This window comes from Macaca fascicularis, chromosome 14 (genome assembly GCF_037993035.2).
Source record: "Macaca fascicularis isolate 582-1 chromosome 14, T2T-MFA8v1.1".
Taxonomy (NCBI): Eukaryota; Metazoa; Chordata; class Mammalia; order Primates; family Cercopithecidae; genus Macaca; species Macaca fascicularis.
In genome coordinates, this window is record NC_088388.1 from 18,430,128 (window position 1) to 18,449,876 (window position 19,749).

The window sequence follows — 19,749 nt, forward strand, 5'->3', positions numbered from 1 at the left end:
GAGCTTAATTAATTTGAGGCCAAACCTGGAGATGACTTTGTGGCTGGAGCTTCCTTCCCTGGTTACATTTTCAGTGAGGTGAAATGGGGGGCAGGTAGGGAAAATGCTGTGGTTTGCAGTTCTATAAAATAAGGACAGCACCCTAACTGGGTGTGGTGGCTCACACCTGTAAGCCCAGCACTTTGGGAGGCTGAGGCAGGCAGATCACAAGATCAGGAGTTCAAGACCAGCCTGGCCAATATAGTGAAACCCCATCTCTACTAAAAATATATTAAAAAAAATAGCCAGGCGTGGTGGCAGGTGCCTGTAATCCCAGCTACTAGGTAGGCTGAGGCAGGAGTCATTGTTTGAACCCAGGAGGTGGAGGTTGCAGTAAGCCGAGACCGCGCCACTGCACTCCAGCCTGGGTGACAAAGTGAGACTCTAAAAAGAAAGAAGGACAGCGTCCTGGAGTTGGTGGTGAGGGACTAAAATGGCACAGGGCCAGGCTGGTATAGGTGCTCCGTCATTATTGGAATAAGAAGCCAGGAAGACACGGAATGTTCAGAGACGCACTGCAGGGGTGACAGTTCAGACAGGCGACTGGCAGTGGCAGTGAGGAAGGCCCTGCGTGGCCATGGAAGGCCGTGCAGAACCAAGGCAGCCAGTGTGTGGATAATATTTATTTGTATCATCTATAGAACAAATATTTACAGATACAAACGGAATCACAGCAAAGTTGCTATAAAACCACCCAGACCTCTCGATGGCCACTTCTGAAAACACCCATGGTCAAGGGCAGGGCCAGGCCTGGCTGTGGAGTGGGCCAGCTGAGTACCTGGGCGTCAGCCAAGGGAAATGCTTGGGGATTATGGCTTCAGCACTCTCCCGGAGCACATTCCTGAGCGCTGACAACTCGGAGCCCTCACCGCCCCCACCTACCCCAACCCCAGTGGGGAAGGAAAGGGGCCTGAGCTGGGGAGAGCAGCCTGGGCTCGCTCTGTGCCTGCTCCAGGAGTCCCTGGCCCCTGTGCTGGCAGGAGCGTCCCTGAGCTGGACCAGGAGGCCTCTCTGGCCTGCGGCTGCTCCCTGCCCAGCAGGCTGCTGTTTGGCAGCTGGAGGTGACATGAGCTGCTGGTGCTGCCAGGGTGTGTTGACCAGGAATGAGCTCCCAGGGCGGGCAGCCCTGAGGAAAGGGTCTTAGGAAGCGCCTCCCAGCTCACTGCTAGAAGCTGAGGGCTGTCAGTGCTGAGTGGGGCTGGGGTACACGAGCACCTGCCTCTCCTTTCTTTGGTTTACAGGTGGGAAAGGAAGGGCCAGGAAAAGGGAGAAAAGCCGCCCCAGCCTTAGCCCCTAGGCCACCTGGGGACTGGCTGCGTGTACAGAGGGGGCAGCAGGAGGTGGGCAGCTCCGGAGTTCCCTGCACCCTGGGATCCTTGGGCTGCTCTCACTCCCGGGGTCCCAGCAGGGCAAGGCCTCTGCTTGGGACCAGTGCTGCTGTTCCTCGCTGCTCACTCCGGGAGGTGCAAGATGACAGGGTAGCAAGGAGAGGTAACCACAGCATGGCTGGGGACAGGCGTTACACTGGGCCCCGGACCCAGCACAGGGATCACAGTGTCGGTCTCGCACACACGCCTCTGGCCACATGTGCACATCACACACATCCACGCACATCTCCCTCCTGTCTGGTGGGAGGCTCATTCTCTCTCGCAGGCACTCGCCCTCTCTGCCTCTCACATAGGCAGTCACAGAGTGAATCCGAGCATCTTATTGCTGCAGGGGGCAGGGGCGTCAGGGCATCAGGGAAGGTTAATCCACGAAGATCGAGAACAGCACCATCACCACAATGCCCGCACAGAGCAGAAGCAGCTGCTGCAGGGAGCGCCTGTGGGGAGGGAACGGGGCTCACGGTGGAGGCATGGGCAGGGAGGAGCAGGCAGCGGCCAGGAGCCCCTCCCTCCTGAGCCTCTTAAGGGCCCTGTGAGTGGCAGTCCTCTTCCGCCAACAGGTCACTCACCACGGGTCCTCTTCTTCCAAGAGGTCAGGGAGCACGTTCACCAAGGCGATGTAGAGAAAGCCTCCAGAGGTGAAGGGCAGGACCCAGGCTGCCGTCTCCTCTGCAGCGGGAGAACACCCGACTGGGCACCCAGGGCACTGTGTATGCTCCCTGCCTCCCGGGCCTGGGGACCAGTGGTGAGGCAGCCAAATCCTTTGGCTGGTGCCCCTCTACCGATGCCACCCGCCACCACCACCCACCACGCCCGTACCTACTCCCTTGGGGGACTGGGTACAGATGGCAAAGCCGGCGCCCAGCAGGCCCCCCAGCGCTGTCGAGAGTTGCAGCTTGGCTGCGCTCCATCGGTCAAAGCCAGCCCGGAGCAGGATGGCAAAGTCGCCCACCTGAAGGGAGGTCCGGAGGTTCACCCTGCGCCCCAGCAGGGCCTGATACCCTGAGTGCTCAGGTACGATACACACACTGAGCCCTTCCCCACCCTGCCCCTGGGACTCTCATCCTGAGTATGGCAGAGATGGCAGCTGCAGGCTGCTGGGGTGAGGAGCTCCGGCCCTCACAGCCCAGCCCCAGAGTGCCACACTGGGAAGGCCCACCCCCAAGCCCTCCTGAGCTCCACACTCATGCTGACCATGGGTACTGTGGGGGCCTGGGCCTCTGGGGGCCGCCCTACAAGCGCTCACCTCATGGGGGATCTCGTGCAGGAGGATGGCCATGGTTGTCAGGAGCCCGATCTGCAGGGAGGGGAGCCGTGGCTGCAGGGTCTGTGCTGAGGCCTGGGCACCCCACTTGCCCACTCATTCCACAGAGGTTTACTCTGCTCTGAGCTGGCCCTGGGTGGGCACTGTGTTGGCCACTGGAAATATAGCAGTGACTAAAGGGGACAAGGAACCTGCCTTCACGAAGCTAGCGGTCTAGAGGGGAGAGACAGGACTCACACACTCACAGGCGCTGGGAAGGAAAGGATGGACAGGGTGCCCGGGGGAGCAGGCCCAGGGACCAAATTTAGATGAGGAGGTCAGCAAAGGCCTGGTGGAGGAGTCTATGTAAGTCGAGGCCCCAAGGATGAGTCGTCAGCCGCTCAAAGCGTGGGCGGGAGAACATTCCAGGCAGGGGGAACAGTGTGAGGTGGGAAGGAGCTCGGCCAGCTGCAGAGTAGGCCGCCCCTGGGCCAGAGGCCAGAGGGAGGAGGTGGAGGAAGAAGCATCTAGGAGCAGGCAGGGTCCACGCCTAGCAGCTTGATAGAGGCACCCAACAAGGAGTGCTAGGAACAGGAACAGACCAGGGGCTCAGGATCAGAACGGTAGCGGCCAGGACAGCAGCAGGGAGGATGGGGATGAGGGTCTTAGATGAGGGTGCTGGCAATGGAGGGGCAAGAAGCAGAGACTCCAGACACAGGCGGAGTCCACATGGCTGCCACCAGAATCGCCAGAGCCCTACCAGCCCCGAGCCCCTCACCTTCTTGCTCACAAGGAAGCTGGCAGCCACAGCCAGCCCATGGGTGAAGTTGTCGATGGTGTTGGCCAGCAGGTTGAGGTAGCCGCTGACCTGGGAAGGAGGGAAGGCAGGAGGCAGGGCTGAGTGGGACTGGCCACTCAGGGCTGTACGGCTGCAGGGGCCCTGAGCAGGCCACTCACTTTGATGCTCCGGACCACGGCACCGAGGCCGGGCTCTGCGGCCGGCTGGGCCAGACAGTGGCCTCCATTGAGCGCAGCGGCAGCAGCAGTGGGGTCTTTGTTGGGGGCCTAGGGCCAGGAGAAGGAGGGAGAGGTGACATTAGATGCCCCCCACTCAGCCAGGGCAGACAGAAGGGGAGAGAGAGATGGAAAAAGAGAGACAGGGGGCCGGGCGCAGTGGCTCATGCCTGTAATCCAGCACTTTTGAGAGCCGAAGGCAGATGGACCACCTGAGGTCAGGAGTTTGAGACCAGCCTGGCCAACATGGTGAAACCCCACCTCTACTAAAAATACAAAAATTAGCCGGGCGTGGTGGTGCGCGCCTGTAGTCCAAGCTACTCGGTAGGCTGAGGCAGAAGAATCGCTTGAACCTGGGAGGTGAAAGTTGCAGTGAGTCGAGATCATGCCACTGCACTCCAGCCTGGGTGACGGAGCAAGACTCTGTCTCAAAAAAAAAAAAATAATAATATTTGGGAGGCTGAGGTGGGTGGATCACGAGGTCAGGAGATTGAGCCATCCTGGAAAACATGGTGAAACCCTGTCTCTACTAAAAATACAAAAGTTAGCTGGGCATGGCGGCGCGAGCCTGTAGTCCCAGCTCCTCGGGAGGCTGAGGCAGGAGAATCGCTTGAACCTGGAAGGCGGAGGTTGCAGTGAGCCGAGATTGCACCACTGGACTTCAGCCTGTGTGACAGAGCGAGACTCCGTCTCAAAAAAAAAAAAAAAAAAAAAAAAAAACAAGGACAGGAGCCCCTCTTTTTTCTAGCTAGAATTCTCTGCTACTCTATCAGCTGGGTGCCCCCAAACTCAACAAACCTTCCCCAACTGCTGTCAGCATCAGGCTACCAGAACAAGCTACATCAGGGGCTAATGCTGTCACTCCCAAGGAAGGTGGCCCAGCCTCCCGCAGTTCCCAGGGGAGGGCCAGGAGACCCCTCTTTTCAGGGCTCAACTCAGAACCTGGGCCTTCAGGCCCCAGGCACCACCACAGAACAGAGGCTGATATATCCAGGCCCTTGGGTGTGGGGCCCACCTGGCTGGTCCTCTCCGCCTTGCTGTCCAGGAACATCTTCTCCAACGCCAGGAAGGTCAGGATGCCAGCAATGACCCATAGCCCCAGCTGCTGCTGCTGCTGCAGGCTCTGCCCCTCACCACCTGCAGGGGGCGGCAAGGCCAGGCCAAGCCAGGGCCATAGGAGGGGGCCATTTGGAATGGGATCTCATCCAGGGCACCAGGGCAGTGACAAGGGTGGGTCGGGCAGCTGGGGCCTAGAACTCCCACTAAGGCCAGGGCCCTGAGACCAGGATGACCCTCTCTCCCTCCGTCCCAGGCAAGCTCCTGCCAGATACCCAGAATCCCTCTCCTGGTCATCCTGGCCATCCCTGGGCGTGGGCACCAGGCCCCCACTCCTGGCACCGTCTTGCCCCTGGCCTGTGGCCTCACTCACCAGGGCCGGCGCTGCACGTGTAGGCCCAGGCTTCGGGCAGCAGGTGCAGAAACACATTGCCCAAGAGTCCCCCCAGGGCGAAGCTGAGCAGCTGCTTCAGGCGCCAGGCCCCAGCTACAAGGGAGAGATGTGGGATCTGGGGGCCGACCCGCTGGAGCTCCTGGCCTGACCTCCGTCCCACTCCACTCACTGGGCTCTTCCTGGGCCTGCAGAAGGCTGGAGATGGGTGGCTGCTCTTCCTGGGCCCCCCACCTCACAGCAGAAACACCACACCCTGCCAAATGCCCATAGGGCCACCACCACATCATGGTGAAGAGCTGACAGGTCCCAGCTCCCAACCCACTAGCTGGTGACCTTGGCAGATGACTTTGGAGACTCAGTTTCTCCATCTGTAAATTGGGTCTTATGGGAATTATTATTTTATCTTTTGAGACAGAGTCTTACTCTGTTGCTCAGGCTGGAGTACAGTGGCGTGATCTTGGCTCACTGCAACCTCTGTTCAAGCGATTCTCCTGCCTCAGCCTCCTAAGTAGCTGGGATTACAGGTGCGTGCCACCACATCCGGCTAATTTTTATATTTTTGGTAGAGATGGTGTTTCACCATGTTGGCCAGGCTGGTCTCAAACTCCTGACCTCAGGTGATCTGCCCACCTCAGCCTCCCAAACTGCTGGGATTACAGTCGTGTGCCTTTTATGGGCTCTTATGGGAATTAAATGACAATATGTATAGCAAGTGCTCAATAAGTGGGAATTTTTCTCAGCTGCCGTCACTCAGAAAAGTGGCAGAGATTTGGGGACTTGCAGCATCCAGAGTTGGAAGTCGCCTGCCTGAAAGCCATGTCCAACCCTTTGGCTTGATAGAGAAACTGAGGCCTAGAGGACAGAGGCAGCTGAGTTTGGGGTGGGATCCCAGGGGAAACTGCTATTTCCTGGCTGGGTGACCTTGGGCTGGTCAAAGAACCTCTCTGTGCCTGTGCATCCCCACTTGTAAAATGGAACTAATAATCCAAGTGCTCCCTGCACTGACCTCGCAGGGCTGCTCTGAAGGGTGAGCACAGGCCTGACTGTCGCCCGAGCAGGGTCACAGCCGCCCTCAGCTCAGTGCCTGGCACAGAGCTGCTGGGTAACTATCTGGTAAGTGAATGATTCCTGAGCATCCAGCAGGCAGCACCAGCCTCTGGGATGCTTGTTTCTAACAGATTCCCAGGGCCCTGGTCCACCCCTCTTGGGTGGGGGATAGGCACATGCATTCTTAGCAGCTCCCTAGAGCTCTCCTGCGTGTTTTGTTACATGTTATTTATGAACGGGCAGTACATGCTCCTGGTACAAAAGGGTAGTCAGGGCAAAGCTCCCACCCGTGCCTACATCCCCATCTCCTGGACCCCTCCCCAGGGGCAGGCCCTGCTACCAGGTGCTCATAGCTTCCTGGGGAAGCCAGAACCAGCCACCCCTGGCTAGATGACTCCTGAGAGTACCAAGGGGAGAAGTTCTATTCAATCCTCTCCCTCCATCTCAGACACTCTGTGACCCCGGGGTCTCCTAAGAAGAGCAGCAGCGTGCTTCCCACACGCTGGCCGGCCCTGGGCGCCATCGGAGAGCCACCCACCTTCTGAGCGCAGCATGGTCCCCATCTCTAGGGGAATGACGAGCAACGGGAAGACCCCACTGAGCCCCACCATGAGGGAACCCAGGAGGGAGCAGATCCAGGTGTCCAGCCGCTCTCCGCTCAGCAGAGCCCCCCAGGACTCGCTTTCCTTGTTGTCCAGGCGGCAGGCCGTCGCAGTCCCCCGGCTCCGGAGGGCCGGCTGGGAACCCCCAGCCCTTCCCAAGAGCTCCAGGGCAAGGGCGGTGAGGAAGAGGAGCCTTGGGCCCGCCATGCCACAGCCAGGGCAGGGACATCCAGGCATGCCACGTACTGAAAAACACAAAGGCCACCTACATGAGCTGCCAGCCTTGGCCGCACACCTGCTTAGGAAACGTGGCGCCTCCCTCCTCCCTCCAAGGGACCCTGGCATCCACCCTCCTGCTGTCCTTGCCAGAGCGTCTGAGCATCCAAATGCTCGGTGCACAGCAATGGGGCCCTGTGCCTCCACGCGCCACTCCCGATCACCGCGTATTTTTTCCTTCTGAGCAGCTCCAGACTGTGTCAGCACCTCCGCCTGAGGCTAAACTTTCCCTAATGACAGGGTGAGGCGCTGGCTGGCTCTCCTCAGCCACTGGCGGCCCGGCCCAGTCTGGTATCTCTGGCTGCCAGGGGAGGCTCTGCCGCCCGCGACACCCCAGAGACTGAGGCTCCCCTTCTAAGGGCATGGGGTGGATTCAGAGAGACACACGTGGAGAAACTGAGCAGCTGAGCCAGGGCAAGACCATCCACGCTTCTTCCTAGGACATGAGACCAATGTCCCCGGGGCACTGACAGCGACAGGAGGTGGGGCTGATGAAGAAGGAGCCTTTAGCCAGGGGATGCCTCTCTCATGCAGAGAGCAGACTGCAGAGCCCCCGCGGTGAACTCTACACTGCACTCTGAGCTGTCTGACTCTGGGCAAATCTCTGAAGCCCCCTCCCCGTCTGAACCTCAGTGCCCTCATCTGCAGGACAGGGATCAATATCACCTGCCTCAGCTGTGAGGGCGAGGTAAGCCTGAAAGTGCAGCTGGATGTGCATGAGAAGGCGCAGAAGCCTTGCCTGTGCCAGGGAAGGCCTGGAGCTCCCTGCAACAGGAATGTGCCCAGCCGGCCGATCACAGGATGTGGACGTGAGTCAACCAAGCGAGAAGTTCCATCTGGAAACTCAGGCATGAGGTTTAAATGTGGTCTGCCCTGCCTCAGGCTGGCTGTGACCTTGAGCTAGTGACGTCCCTGCCTCAGTTTCCTCACCTTCTGATGGAGATGGGAGGGGAAGAAAGCAGCTGCCTCTGGGTGGTGGCAGAGATGCCCATCTCTAGGACCTCCAGGCCTTAATTAATCAGGCATACTGATGAAGCCACCGGGGCTCCACTGGGGACCACAGGCAAGACTGGGCCAGGCCGAGGCGGTCACGCAGAGGTGAGGGGACCACCGGTTAGCGGGAGAGAATACACTGAGAGTCCGAGGGGAGGGGAAAGGAGAGAGTGAGAGAGCCAGAGAGAGGCGGGTGGGACGCTGAGGGGACAGCGAGGGAGGGATGGGGCGCAGGGCTCGGAGCGATGAGGAAGAGGAGGCCGAGGTGGGCAAGCCTGACTCCTGGGTCCTGGGAGCCGGCCCAGGTCTGATGAGGACCAGTCAGACGGGGCGAGGGATCGGCCGGGTCCGTCACGCCCGGGACGCGGGCCCCGAGGGTCCGGCGGGCACTCACCGTGCGGCTGCGGCGGCGGCGGCGCTCCGGGCGGCCCCGGCCATCCAGCTGCGGTGCCGCGCCCCGCCCAGGCTCTGCCCCGCCCGGCCGCCCGGCCGCCCGGCCCCCGGCCCGGGGCCGCCCCCGGCGCGCGGCCACGTCACAAGGGGCCTGTCCGGAACCCGAGGCGCAGCGTGCCGAGGGGCCGGGGGGAGTGGCGGCGGAAGGGCGCTTCCGTCTCGCGGCAGTGGGGGACCTGGACAGAGGGCGCACTTCCGTTTGGGCCGGGCTGCGGGTCGGAGGGGAGGGCCGGTCGGAAGTGGGAGCGCCACACGCACCGCGCTCAGCCAGGCTGGGCAGGGACGGAGGCGGCGGCTCTGCGGGGACCGCGATCGGCCGAGCTGCGGGGCTTGCGGATCTGGCCGCCGCTTCCCGTCCAGGGCCGCAGTCTGCCCACGACCGCACGGGGGCGCACCCTGCTGCCAGACCACTCCGCCCAGGTCGGGCTGGGAGGACGGCTGTGCGCTCCTGCTCTGAGTCAGCCCGGCCTGGCTCCTCCATGAGCAAGGGAAAGGGGAAGTGCCTGCCGCAGGGAGGGGCCTGGCCCCGGGAACCTCAGAAGAGGGAATTTTATTCTTACTCATCGAATTATTTTTATGCTTTGGTTTTTCGCTGGGAACCTTAGGCCACTGTCTCCAGGGCTTGTAACCCTTTGGGGTCCAATGCATGGTGGCTGGACCCTGCTGATGGGAACTCCAAACCTGGGAGGCGAGGACTCTGTGCTCCCCCCACCTGGAGGAAGCTAGACCTGACCTCTTTGGTTAGACTAGGGCAGCAAACACTGGATGGCAGTTCTTATAACCGCAATTTACTGAGCACCTACTATGTGCTATACACTCGCATTATCTCACTGAATCTTATCCCGTTGTGGTGGGTACTGTTAGCCCAGGGTCACACAGTGGCACAGATGGCAGAGTCAGGATTCAAGCCTGGGTGTCCTGAAGCCAGAGTATGTGATACCACTTCTCACTTCTAGGTCCTGAACAGTAGTGGGAGTCTGGCTTGGCGTTGCCACTTTGTATTCTCTGGAAATCAGCCACTGTAGGAGAAGATTCAGGAAGGGGCATGTGAGTACTCTCTTGGGCAGAGATAGCGACCGAGTACAGGTCTCTAAGTCTCTGACCCTCATCAGCCTCCCGTGGCAGCTCCAACCATTTGCTCTGTCACTTTCCCCTCTGCTGGGGCTCTGAGAGCACACTCAGCTCTCAGGGCTGCCTCTGGTGCCTGTCCCACCTCATGTTGCAGTGTTGACCTTCCTTAGACCTCCAACTTCTCCCTGGTGGCCCAGCTTGTCTTCTGAAGCTTTCCGTCCATCTCATCCCACCGGGCCCATATAACTGCCAGGATGTTCTGTTCCCTCCCTGAGTTCCAAAATGGAATCCCTGGGTTAGTTTCTTGGCAAAGAAAGCTACTCAGGGATCCTGCCCTAGGACTTCTAAAATGCCCCCCTCCCTGTATGCAAAGCACTCCCATCTTTTGCAAAGCACTTCACAATATGCAAATGATTTCACAATAACACAGTCAGCATTCCTGCCTCTGGTGGCTGAGGGCTCCTGGCCACCCAACAAGGGAATGGGCAAGACCCAGCCAGAAACGTTACTTGGTGCCAATGCACTAGCCTTTCCTCCCACCTGGCCTGGAATTCCCATCGGATTCCTAAGGCCCAGTGGCTCACATCTGTAATCCCAGCACTTTGCGAGGCCTAGGAAGGAGGATCTTTTGAGCCCAGGAGTTCCAGACCAGCCTGGGTAACAAACTGAGAACCCGTCTCTACAAAAAAATTTAAAATTAGCCAGGTGTGGTGGTACACACCTGCAGCCCCAGCTACTCAGAAGGCTGAGGTGGAAGGATTGCTTGAACCCGGGAGGTCAAGGCTGCGGTGAGCCCTGATCTTGTCAATGCACTCCAGTGTGGGTAACAGAGTGAGACCCTGTCTCAAAAATAAAGAAATAAAAAAAATTTACAAATTAATAAAATGCTGAATTAGATCTGCAGCAGTTTCCAGGTGTATGAGAAAAGTGAGATGCAGAAATATTTAATATGATCCCCTATTTTTATTTTGTAAGAGACTATTTTAAAATAATGACAAAAAGAAACATTGTATATGTATATGTGATTAAAGGTATCAGTATATGTAAGTCTATGTATAATGAATACATAAAAAACATAGATAACACATTAAAGTGATATTATGGATTCTATGGTGGGAAGAACTAATGTAAAAAATGTTAACACTTTAACATAATGCAAACAACACATTGAAAGATGTATATGGCCATATGTGGCCAGGCATGGTGGCCCATGCCAGTAATCCCAGCACTTTGGGAGGCCAAGGCAGGCAGATCACCTGATGTCGGGAGTTCAAGACCAGCCTGGCCAACATGGAGAAACCCACTCTACTAAAAATACAAAATTAGCCAGGCGTGGTGGCGCATCCATGTAATCCCAGCTACTTGGGAGGCTGAGGCAGGAGAATCGCTTGAACCTGGGAGATAGAAGTTGCAGTGAGCCGAGATCACGCCATTACACTCTAGCCTGGGCAACAAGAACAAAACTCCGTCTCAAAAAATAAATAAAAGATGTGTATGATCACATGTATGCAATGTGTAAAATTGCATAGCTATATCAAATCTCATCTCAGATATATGAAAATCTCACCATATAAAATCTTTCCCTTTCTCTCTTTTTTTTTTTTTTTTTTGAGAGAGGGTCTCACTCTGTCACCCAGACTGGAGTGCGGTGGCATGATCTCAGCTCACCGCAACCTCCGCCTCCCAGGATCAAGTAATTCTCCGGTTTCAGCCTCCCAAGTAGCTGGAACTATAGGCACAGGCCACTACTCCCTGGCTAATTTTTGTAGTAGAGATGGGATTTCACCATGTTGGCCAGGCTGGTCTTGAGCTCCTTACCTCAAATGATCCACCCACCTCAGCCTCCCAAAGTGCTGGGATTACAGGTGTGAGCCACCACATCCAGCCTCTCTGTCTTTCTCTCTCTCTCTGTCTCTCTCTGGCCTAGCTCTTGGTGTCTTGGTGATTAAGACAATAAGATTATTTTATTTAGAAAGACGATAAAGGGAACAGAAGAGAAAATTCAAAAGTGAATATAACAATTTTTTTTTTTTTGAGACGGAGTCTTGCTCTGTCGCCCAGGCTGGAGTGCAGGGGCGCGATCTTGGCTCACTGCAAGCCCCGCCTCCCAGGTTCATGCCATTCTCCTGCCTCAGCCTCCCAAGTAGCTGGGACTACAGGCGCCTGCCACCACGCCCAGCTAATTTTTTGTATTTTTAGTAGAGACAGGGTTTCACTGTGTTAGCCAGGATGGTCTCGATCTCCTGACCTCATGATCCACCCGCCTTGGCCTCCCAAAGTGCTGGGATTACAGACGTGAGCCACCGCGCCCGGCCTGTTTTTTTGTTTTTGGGATGGAGTCTCGCTGTGTTGCGCCGGCTGGAGTGCAATGGTGCGATCTCGGCTCACTGCAACCTCCGCCTCCCAGGTTAACGTGATTCTCATGCCTCAGTCCCCCGATTACCGGCACCCACCACCATGCCCGGCTAATTTTTGTATTTTTGGTAGAGACGGGGTTTCACCATGTTGGCCAGGCTGGTTTCGAATGACCTCAGGTGATCTGCCGCCTCGACTTCCCAAAGTGCTGGGATTACAGGCGTGAGCCACCATGCCCGCGTGGCCACAAATGAGTGTTTTCTGACACATTTATCAGTTGGTTTGGAGGCCATAGGATTTTCCTGGGTTGAAGTGCTGGACAGACAAACTTCAGCAGAGCTGGATGGGCCTGGGTCCTGCGTGGCTCTAAGTGGCTGAGAGGTGTCTGGGATCGGGAAGCCACAGATCCATTTCTCTGACTTCACTTCAATGCCCAGAATCTGTCTCTGGCCCCTGCAAGACTGGCTGACCTGGCAATGGCCAATGCTTTGACATCCTTCCCTCCACTCTGGCAGTCGAGGGCTAGAGACGGGCTGGGGATGGATGCTTCCAAAGTGTGATCTCTAGTGAGAAATCCGGACTTCTCCTTGTCACAGGGCTTCCTCCCGTGGGGGTTAGCAGGCAGGTGGCAGTCTCTTATTGAAAGGCATCTGGGGCTCAGGATGGTGAGCACATTACCCAGGGTCACAGCTAGAAAGAGGCACAGCAGCTCCCCCAGGGCCACAGGCTCAGCTTCTCCAAAGGAGGCCTGCCCCTCTGAAACCCCTGACCCCAGTCCTTTCTCAAGTCGTTCTTTCCAGGCGGCCTTAGCTTCCTCATGAGTTCCTGGGGTATTTTCTCCACTGAATCCTAAGCCCTGGCTGGGCGATGCTCCAGTGACCTCACAGGGCCTCTCCCCTCTTCCTCCGCCACCAGCAGCTCCACCATGAACAGCTGAGTCCCACTACTGTCTGTCCAGCCTCTCCACTGTGGCAAGTTCTGTCACCCCCACCCCACCCTCGGCAGGCCTGGGATGTCCTTCGCCTTTTGCCATCTCAGTCGATTGAAACCTAGCCTGTTGATAAGGCCTTCTCCTCCCTGCAACCTTCCTGACCTGTCCATCCTGAAGGCCCTGGGTGTCGGTGTGTCTTTGGAGCCCTTAGCCTTGTCCCCTGGATACACAGGCCTCTTTCCCTGCCAGGTGTGGGCTGCTAGAAAAAACAAGCTTTTGCCTCTACTCTTAATAAAAGCCTGTCCAAATCAATTTCATGTCTCCCCTTCCCCTTCTCTTGTCTCAGGTGCACAAATTGGGGTAAAATCCTTGTGCGTTCTGCACTGTCCTTTTGGTCCCTGCAAGGCTGTTTAAGTTTTGTGTTGATTTACATATTTCCTTACCTGTCCCCTATCCCATCTCCCTGTCTCCTTCTTCAGGGAAACCTGAATTTTGTGATGATCGCTCTTTTTCTTTCCTTTTCCTTCCTTCTTTTCTTTTCTTTTCTTTTCTTTTTCTCTTTTTCTTTCCTTTCTCAGATTCTAGCTCTGTCACCCAGGCTGGAGAGCAGTGGCGCAATCTCGGCTCACTGCAACCTCCGCCTCCCAGGTTCAAGCGATTCTCCTGCCTCAGCCTCCTGAGTAGCTGGGACTACAGGCACCCGCCACCATGCCTGGCTAATTTTTGTATTTTTAGTAGAGACAGGGTTTCACCATGTTGGCAAGGCTGGTCTTGAACTCCTGACCTCAAGTGATCCGCCGGTCTCAGCCTCCGAAAGTGCTGGGATTACAGGTGTGAGCTACCAAGCCTGGCCTCTTTCTTTCTTTTTTTAAAATTAGAGATGGGGTCTCTCTGTGTTGCCCAGGCTGGTCTCAAGCTCCTGGGCTCACATGATCCTCTCGCCCCAGTCTCCCAAGAAGCTAGGACCACAGGCGCACACCATCACGCCTGACTCTTGCTTTTATTTTTTTGATAAAGCTTTTTCTGACATACATATGCATACCTAGACAATATTCCATTTGAGTTGGCTTAAAAAAAAAAAAAAAAGCTGGCCGGGCGCGGTGGCTCAAGCCTGTAATCCCAGCACTTTGGGAGGCCGAGACGGGCGGATCACAAGGTCAGGAGATCGAGACCATCCTGGTTAACACGGCGAAACCCCGTCTCTACTAAAAACACAAAAAATTAGCCGGGCGAGGTGGCGGCGCCTGTGGTCCCAGCTACTCGGGAGGCTGAGGCAGGAGAATGGCGGGAACCCGGGAGGCGGAGCTTGCAGTGAGCTGAGATCTGGCCACTGCACTCCAGCCTGGGCGACAGAGCGAGACTCCGTCTCAAAAAAAAAAAAAAAAAAAAAAAAAAAAAAAAAAAAAAGCTGTTTTAAGGTTTTACATTATTTAGTGATTTTAACAATTGTTTTCCTGTAGGTTCTGCATAATTATTACCAAGTTTACTTCTAGATATTTTATATTTTTGTGGAGATATATATGTATATATATATTTTTTTCTTTTGCTTTTTTGTTTTTTGCGACAGTCTCGCTCCGTTGTCCATGCTGGAGTATAGCACAATCTCCGCTGACCACAACCTCGGCCTTCTGGGCTCAAGTGATCCCTCCACTTCAGCCTCCCAAGTAGCTGGGACCACAGGCACTTGCTTGGCTTTTTTTTTTTTTTTTTTTGGCATTTTTTGTAGAGATGGGGTTTTGCCATGTTGCCCAGGCTAGTCTTGAACTCCTGGCCTCCCAAAGTGCTAGGAATACAGGCTTGGGCTACCATGCCCAGCCTAGACTCTTTTATGTGGGTAATCATATCATCTCCTAATAACAAAAGTATTAGAAAGAGGGAAGGAACATTGTTATTTGTAAAGATGTGGCTTGGCTTGGTTTTGAACTTCATGAGAAGGGTAAGGACAGCTGTCCTTTGGCATCCTGGCGGGGATTGAGGGGAGTTGGTTCCAAGACCCCCTAAGAATCCAAAATCCACAGATGCTCAGTCCCTGATATAAAACGGTGTGGTATTAAATATCTGCATATTTAGCCTACCACATCCTCCCATATACTTTAAATCATCTCTAGATTGCTGAAAACAATGTAAATGCTATGTTAATCATTGTTACACGGTATTGTTTCGGGAATAATGACAAGAAAAAAGTCGTACATGTTTAGTACAGACTCAACCATCTATTTTTTCCCCAAAATATTTTCCATCTGAGGTTGGTTGAATCCATGGATGTGGAACCCAGGGATACAGAGGGCCGCCTGTATCCGTCTCCTGGGACTGACTTTTTCCACTCAATACCATGGTGCAAAGATTCCTTCATGATATTGGTGAACCCATGGGTCACCTACTTGCACTGCTGAATGATCTCTACCCTGCGAATGTGTCTACTGTAATTTATTTATCCATTCTCTTATCAATGGGCCCTGCGGTTATTTCAGGATTTTTTTGCTATTAGGGACAATGCAGCTGTGAATATTTTTGTCCCTGTCTCTTGGCGCACATGCCAGAGAACTTATCTTGATTTGTTGCCTGGGGGGATGTGTGGGTGACAGCCTCTGTACCTCCACTTCATGAGATAAGGCCAGATTGCTCTCCCTGGGGGGCTATTTGGAGCTGCACCCTGACTAGCCACATGCAGGAGGGTCTGCTGCTCCCCTCCTTGCCAGCTCTGGCTGAAGGACAGTTCCCTTCTGCCCTTCAGATGGTGTAAATAGCATCTCATTGTGGTCTCAATTTGCATCGCCCTCATCAGCAGTGAGGTTGAGCCTCCCTTAGATGGTATTTGAACAAATTTGTTTCCTCTGCCCTAACATGCCTGTGCTCCATGTGTGTTATCTATTTTTTATATTGGATTGCTTGATTTTCTTCTTCCTTGATTTGCAAGAGTTCCTGATGTATTTTTGAGGCTGTCCCCCGCTGCACTCCGCAGACATCTCCAGTTGTGGCTTGCTTTTCACTTTCTCTAAGGTGTCTCCGCTTCTCTCTTCCCCCCCACACCTGTGCCAGGGAGGCCACTTAGCATTCCTAGTGTGGGGGGAGGTCGTGTGCCTCTCAGAACCCTGTTTAAACTGACCCCACTGTTTCTCTTGTCCCTGGCGCCTTAAGGGACCCCTTTCCTCTTCCTTCTCAGACCCCCTCCCATTTTTGGCGAACACAACTTAGTTTGGGGAGCTCCTATTGGGTTGGGGGAGAGCATCCTGGGGCAACTCGGGCCTCACTGCAATGGTGCCCTCCCACCTCGGTTATTTATCACTTCCGGCTGCCCACCTGGGGGGCTGGGCCTCCAATCCGCTCCACTGGGCCGCAGCCGGGCAGCTCCGGGCGCTCCCATGGGGGCGGGCGGCGCGGGGGAGGGGCCCTCGGGGGGCGGGGCCGGGGGCCGGGCCTGCGGCGGGGGCTGGGGTGGGGGGGCGGAAGCTGCCGGAGCAGATAAGGGCCGAGGTCGGCCCTGCGGTGAGACAGTGCGGGACACCGCCTCCGCCCCTGGTGTCCCCAGAGCGCCCCCGCACCCTGGAGTTCCCCCTCCTGCTACCCGGGCTGGGCATCCCGGGAGGAGACCCCAGGGAGCAATGGGGGATGAGGCTCCAGCCTGCTCACTCCGCCTCAGTGACGAGAGGCAGCGGGGCTCCACGCCTCAGTTATCTCAGCTGGAAAATGGGGGTAGGAGCTCGGTTTTCCCCACAGGGCTGTTGGGGATGCACCAAGTGCAGGCTTGTGAAGGTCTCTGTGGGTTGGGCGAGTTTTGAACAGAGGGTCCCCTGAACGTCGCATCGCATCATTCATCCCTATTGTATAGATGGCAAAGTGGGGCGTTTCACCCAAAGCCCCAGAGCCAGCATGCAAAAAGCAAGTGGGAGGGGGCTGGAACGCTTTCCACCGCCCCACCCTGGGGACAGATCTAGGTTCCGTGGAGCCTGAAGCTTAAAACCATTTGGGAGGCACTCTTTAAGGAAAAGATTACAAAGTCACAAATACAGAATTGCTGAGGCTGGGCGCAGTGGCTCACGCCTGTAATCCCAGCACTTTGGGAAGCCAAGGCGGGCGGATCACTTGACATCAGGAGTTCGAGACCAGCCTGGCCAATATGGTGAAACCCTGTCTCTACTAAAATACAAACATTAGCTGGGCGTGATGGCGGGTGCCTGTAATCCCAGCTACTCCGGAGACTGAGGCAGGAGAATCGCTTGAACCCGGGAGGCAGAGGTTGCTGTGAGCCGAGATGATTGCGCCACTGCACTCCAGTCTGAGTGACAGAGCGAAACTCTGGCTCAAAACAAGAAACAAAAAACAAAAACAAAACAAAACAAAACAGCCGTTCGCGGTGGCTCACACCTGTAATCCCAACACTTTGGGAGGCCAAAGTGGGTGGATCACCTGAGGTCAAGAGTTCGAGACCAGCCTGGCCAACGTGGTGAAACCCTGTCTGTACTAAAAATACAAAAAATACAATGAAATAAAAAAAAATTAGCTGGGCATGGTGGAGTCCTCCTGTAGTCCCAGCTACTCGGGAGGCTGAGGCAGCAAAATCACTTGAAACCGGGAGGCGGAGGTTGCAGTGAGCCAAGATGGCTTCACTGCATTCCAACCTGGGCAACAGAGTGAGACTTCATCTAAAAAAAAAAAAAAAACCCACCAAAAAACAAAAATAAAATTGCCAAGGCCCCTTCCAGGGCCTCGGAAGGAGCTGAGCCAATGAGGAAGCTCAAGTGCAACTTTCTTAGCGTCCCAGCCCCACCGTGCAGGCCCCACCGTGCAGGCCCCCTGGAAGGGGTTATACCCCTCTCCCAAGAAAGTAAGACACCAACAAGGTTAGAGGGCAGGGTGACCCAAGGCAACATGGCAGGGAGGTGCTGCTGCAGCTGGTCCCCAACTCTTTGAATGCCCAGGCAGCAGTCCCTCAGCCCAACCAAGAGCAAGGGCAGTTGGGTATTTGGGGACTGCAGCCTCAACCAGGCAAGGTCAAGCCCTCCAGTCCCATCCAGTCATGGTTCAACTTGCCACCCAGGGCCCAACCCTGTGGGATAGGAAGGTACAGAACTCCTAGGAGAAAAGGAAGGAGGAGATCTCGGGTATACGTAAGTGCATGGGACTTGGAGTTAGACAAGATTAGGGTTCAATCCCCTGCAAGGCTGTGTTGGGTTTCCTCGTCTGTGAAATGGGAGTAATAATCATACCTACCGGACCAAGCCGGTGCGTGAAGGTGGGCTGGGCTCATGGCTGTTAGAAACACATTTCCCCCGGGCACGGTGGCTCACGCCTGTAATCCCAGCTCTCAGGGAGGCAGAGGCGGGAGGACAGCTTGAGCCCAGGAGTTCGAGACCTGCCTGGGTAATATAGCGAGACCCCGTTCTCCACAAAAAGGAAAAAAAAAAAAAAAAAAAAAAGAAACACATTTCCCTCCTGTGAGATCTCCAGGCCAAGAGAGGCATTTTCTCCCATTTTCATGTTGTCACCCAGCGGGTGGTCTCTCCATTGCAGAGCTGAGATTTAAATGTGGGAATGTCTGGTGCAGATGCACTCAGTTCTCACTACCAGGAATGATGCCTCTTTGGGCCTGTCTCCCAGGGAGTTAAATCTCACTGTTACGTGTTCGTGCCCAGGACTGAGAGCCAAGGGGAGCCTGGCTCGTTCCCTTTCTGGATTTTACCATTTCTCTGCTCCTATGGGAACCAGAGGCTGGAATTTTTTCAACTCTTATATCCTCCAGCCTGGACCAGGAGAAGCAGGACAACTGAAAATAGGGACAGGGGTAGAAGAGCTGGGAAGAGGTGGTGGCGATGGGCCTGGAGGCAGCAGTGAGAATCTAAAAGGCTTGAAGTCTTTTTCCAAAGAGATGCTGCTTTGCCTCAGGGTTTGCATGGGCTTTCCACTGGATGGGCACACGGGAAAACTGAGTTCTCATCGCAGCGCTGCCCCTTTTTTACTTTTTTTTTTTTTTGAGATGGAGTCTTGCTCTGTCACCCTGTCACCCAGGCTGGAATGCAATAGCATGATATCGGCTAACTACAACCTCTGCCTCCTGGGTTCAAGCTATTCTTGTGCCTCAGCCTCCTGCCTCAACCTCTTGAGTAGCTGGGATTACAGGCACTTGCCACCATGCCTGGCTAATTTTTTTTTATTTTTAGTAGAGATGGGGTATCACCATGTTGGCCAGGGTGGTCTCGAACTCCTGACCTCAGGTGATCCACTTGCCTTGGCCTCCCAAAGTGCTGGGATTACAGGTGTGAGCCATTGCGCCCGGCCAGCCATGCCCCTTTCTAGCCAGCTGAGCTTGCACCTGTCAGTCCTCCCCGATCCTCCGTTTCCTTATCTGTGAAATGGGGATGAGAACACCTGCAGCGTCAAGGATTACAAGATGCTGTGTATGTAGAGTGCCTGGTGAATACCTCTAGTTATTAAGGCAGTCTTGGGGCGGGGACGGGGATGTCATGTAAGGGGCATGAAGTGTGAGCAGAAGTGGGGAGTCCTCCCAGGGTAGGAGTGGAGGCCTCTAAGGTTTCTGTCCCAGAGAGGGAGCCCCTTGAGGGTGGGGCTGGGAGCCTCAGCTTCAGCACTTCCCCGGGTCAGGAAGGGCCAGAGGGAGGCCAGGGAGGGGCCCTGGGGGTTCTCAGAGAACAGTAGGGAGCTGGAGTGTTCACCCCAACTCAGGCAGGCGAGAGGGAGGCGACAAGAGGGTGGCCACAGTATGTTGCCGGCCAAACAATTACCCCAAGGCCCCACTCCACAGCCTCATTTGTTCCTCATTGCAAACTTCTGAGCTAGGCATTTCTCCATTTGTTTATTTACTTATTTTGGTTTTGTTTTTGTTTTTTTTGAGACGGAGTCTCACTCTGTCACCCAGGTTGGAGTGCAAT

General features: G+C 55.4%; 1 protein-coding gene and 1 long non-coding RNA gene across 52 annotated transcripts in view; one reads left to right on the plus strand and one right to left on the minus strand.

The window, feature by feature from the left end:
* Nucleotides 1-647: 647 nt before the first annotated feature.
* Nucleotides 648-19,749, minus strand: part of SLC39A13 (solute carrier family 39 member 13) — a 61,541-nt gene continuing 42,439 nt past the window's right edge. For 2 of the 50 annotated variants that reach the window (XR_012423248.1, XR_012423253.1), the window contains 9 exons: nt 6,720-7,028; nt 5,114-5,227; nt 4,700-4,821; nt 3,628-3,735; nt 3,449-3,538; nt 2,674-2,846; nt 2,247-2,379; nt 1,997-2,096; nt 648-1,864 (listed from right to left, as the gene is read on the minus strand). Coding sequence is in view for 30 of the 50 variants with exons in the window: in XM_065529530.2 (XP_065385602.1) it covers nt 1,789-1,864; nt 1,997-2,159; nt 2,247-2,379; nt 2,674-2,724; nt 3,449-3,538; nt 3,628-3,735; nt 4,700-4,821; nt 5,114-5,319; nt 6,720-7,028; nt 7,799-7,911 (1,371 nt within the window). In the remaining 20 variants the exon portion in view is untranslated. Of the gene's footprint in view, nt 1,865-1,996; nt 2,160-2,246; nt 2,380-2,673; nt 3,255-3,448; nt 3,539-3,627; nt 3,736-4,699; nt 4,822-5,113; nt 5,320-6,719; nt 7,029-7,798; nt 7,933-7,989; nt 8,610-19,749 lie in introns of those variants that run through there. The other 48 variants (XM_074013719.1, XM_074013720.1, XM_074013708.1 and 45 more) reach the window with 40 other exon arrangements.
* Nucleotides 1,988-19,749, plus strand: part of LOC123568787 (uncharacterized) — a 32,194-nt gene continuing 14,432 nt past the window's right edge. For both annotated transcript variants that reach the window (XR_006692330.3, XR_012423271.1), the window contains exons 1-3: nt 1,988-2,441; nt 6,630-8,157; nt 9,462-9,552. This is a non-coding gene — a long non-coding RNA (uncharacterized lncRNA). The remainder of the gene's footprint in view (nt 2,442-6,629; nt 8,158-9,461; nt 9,553-19,749) is intronic.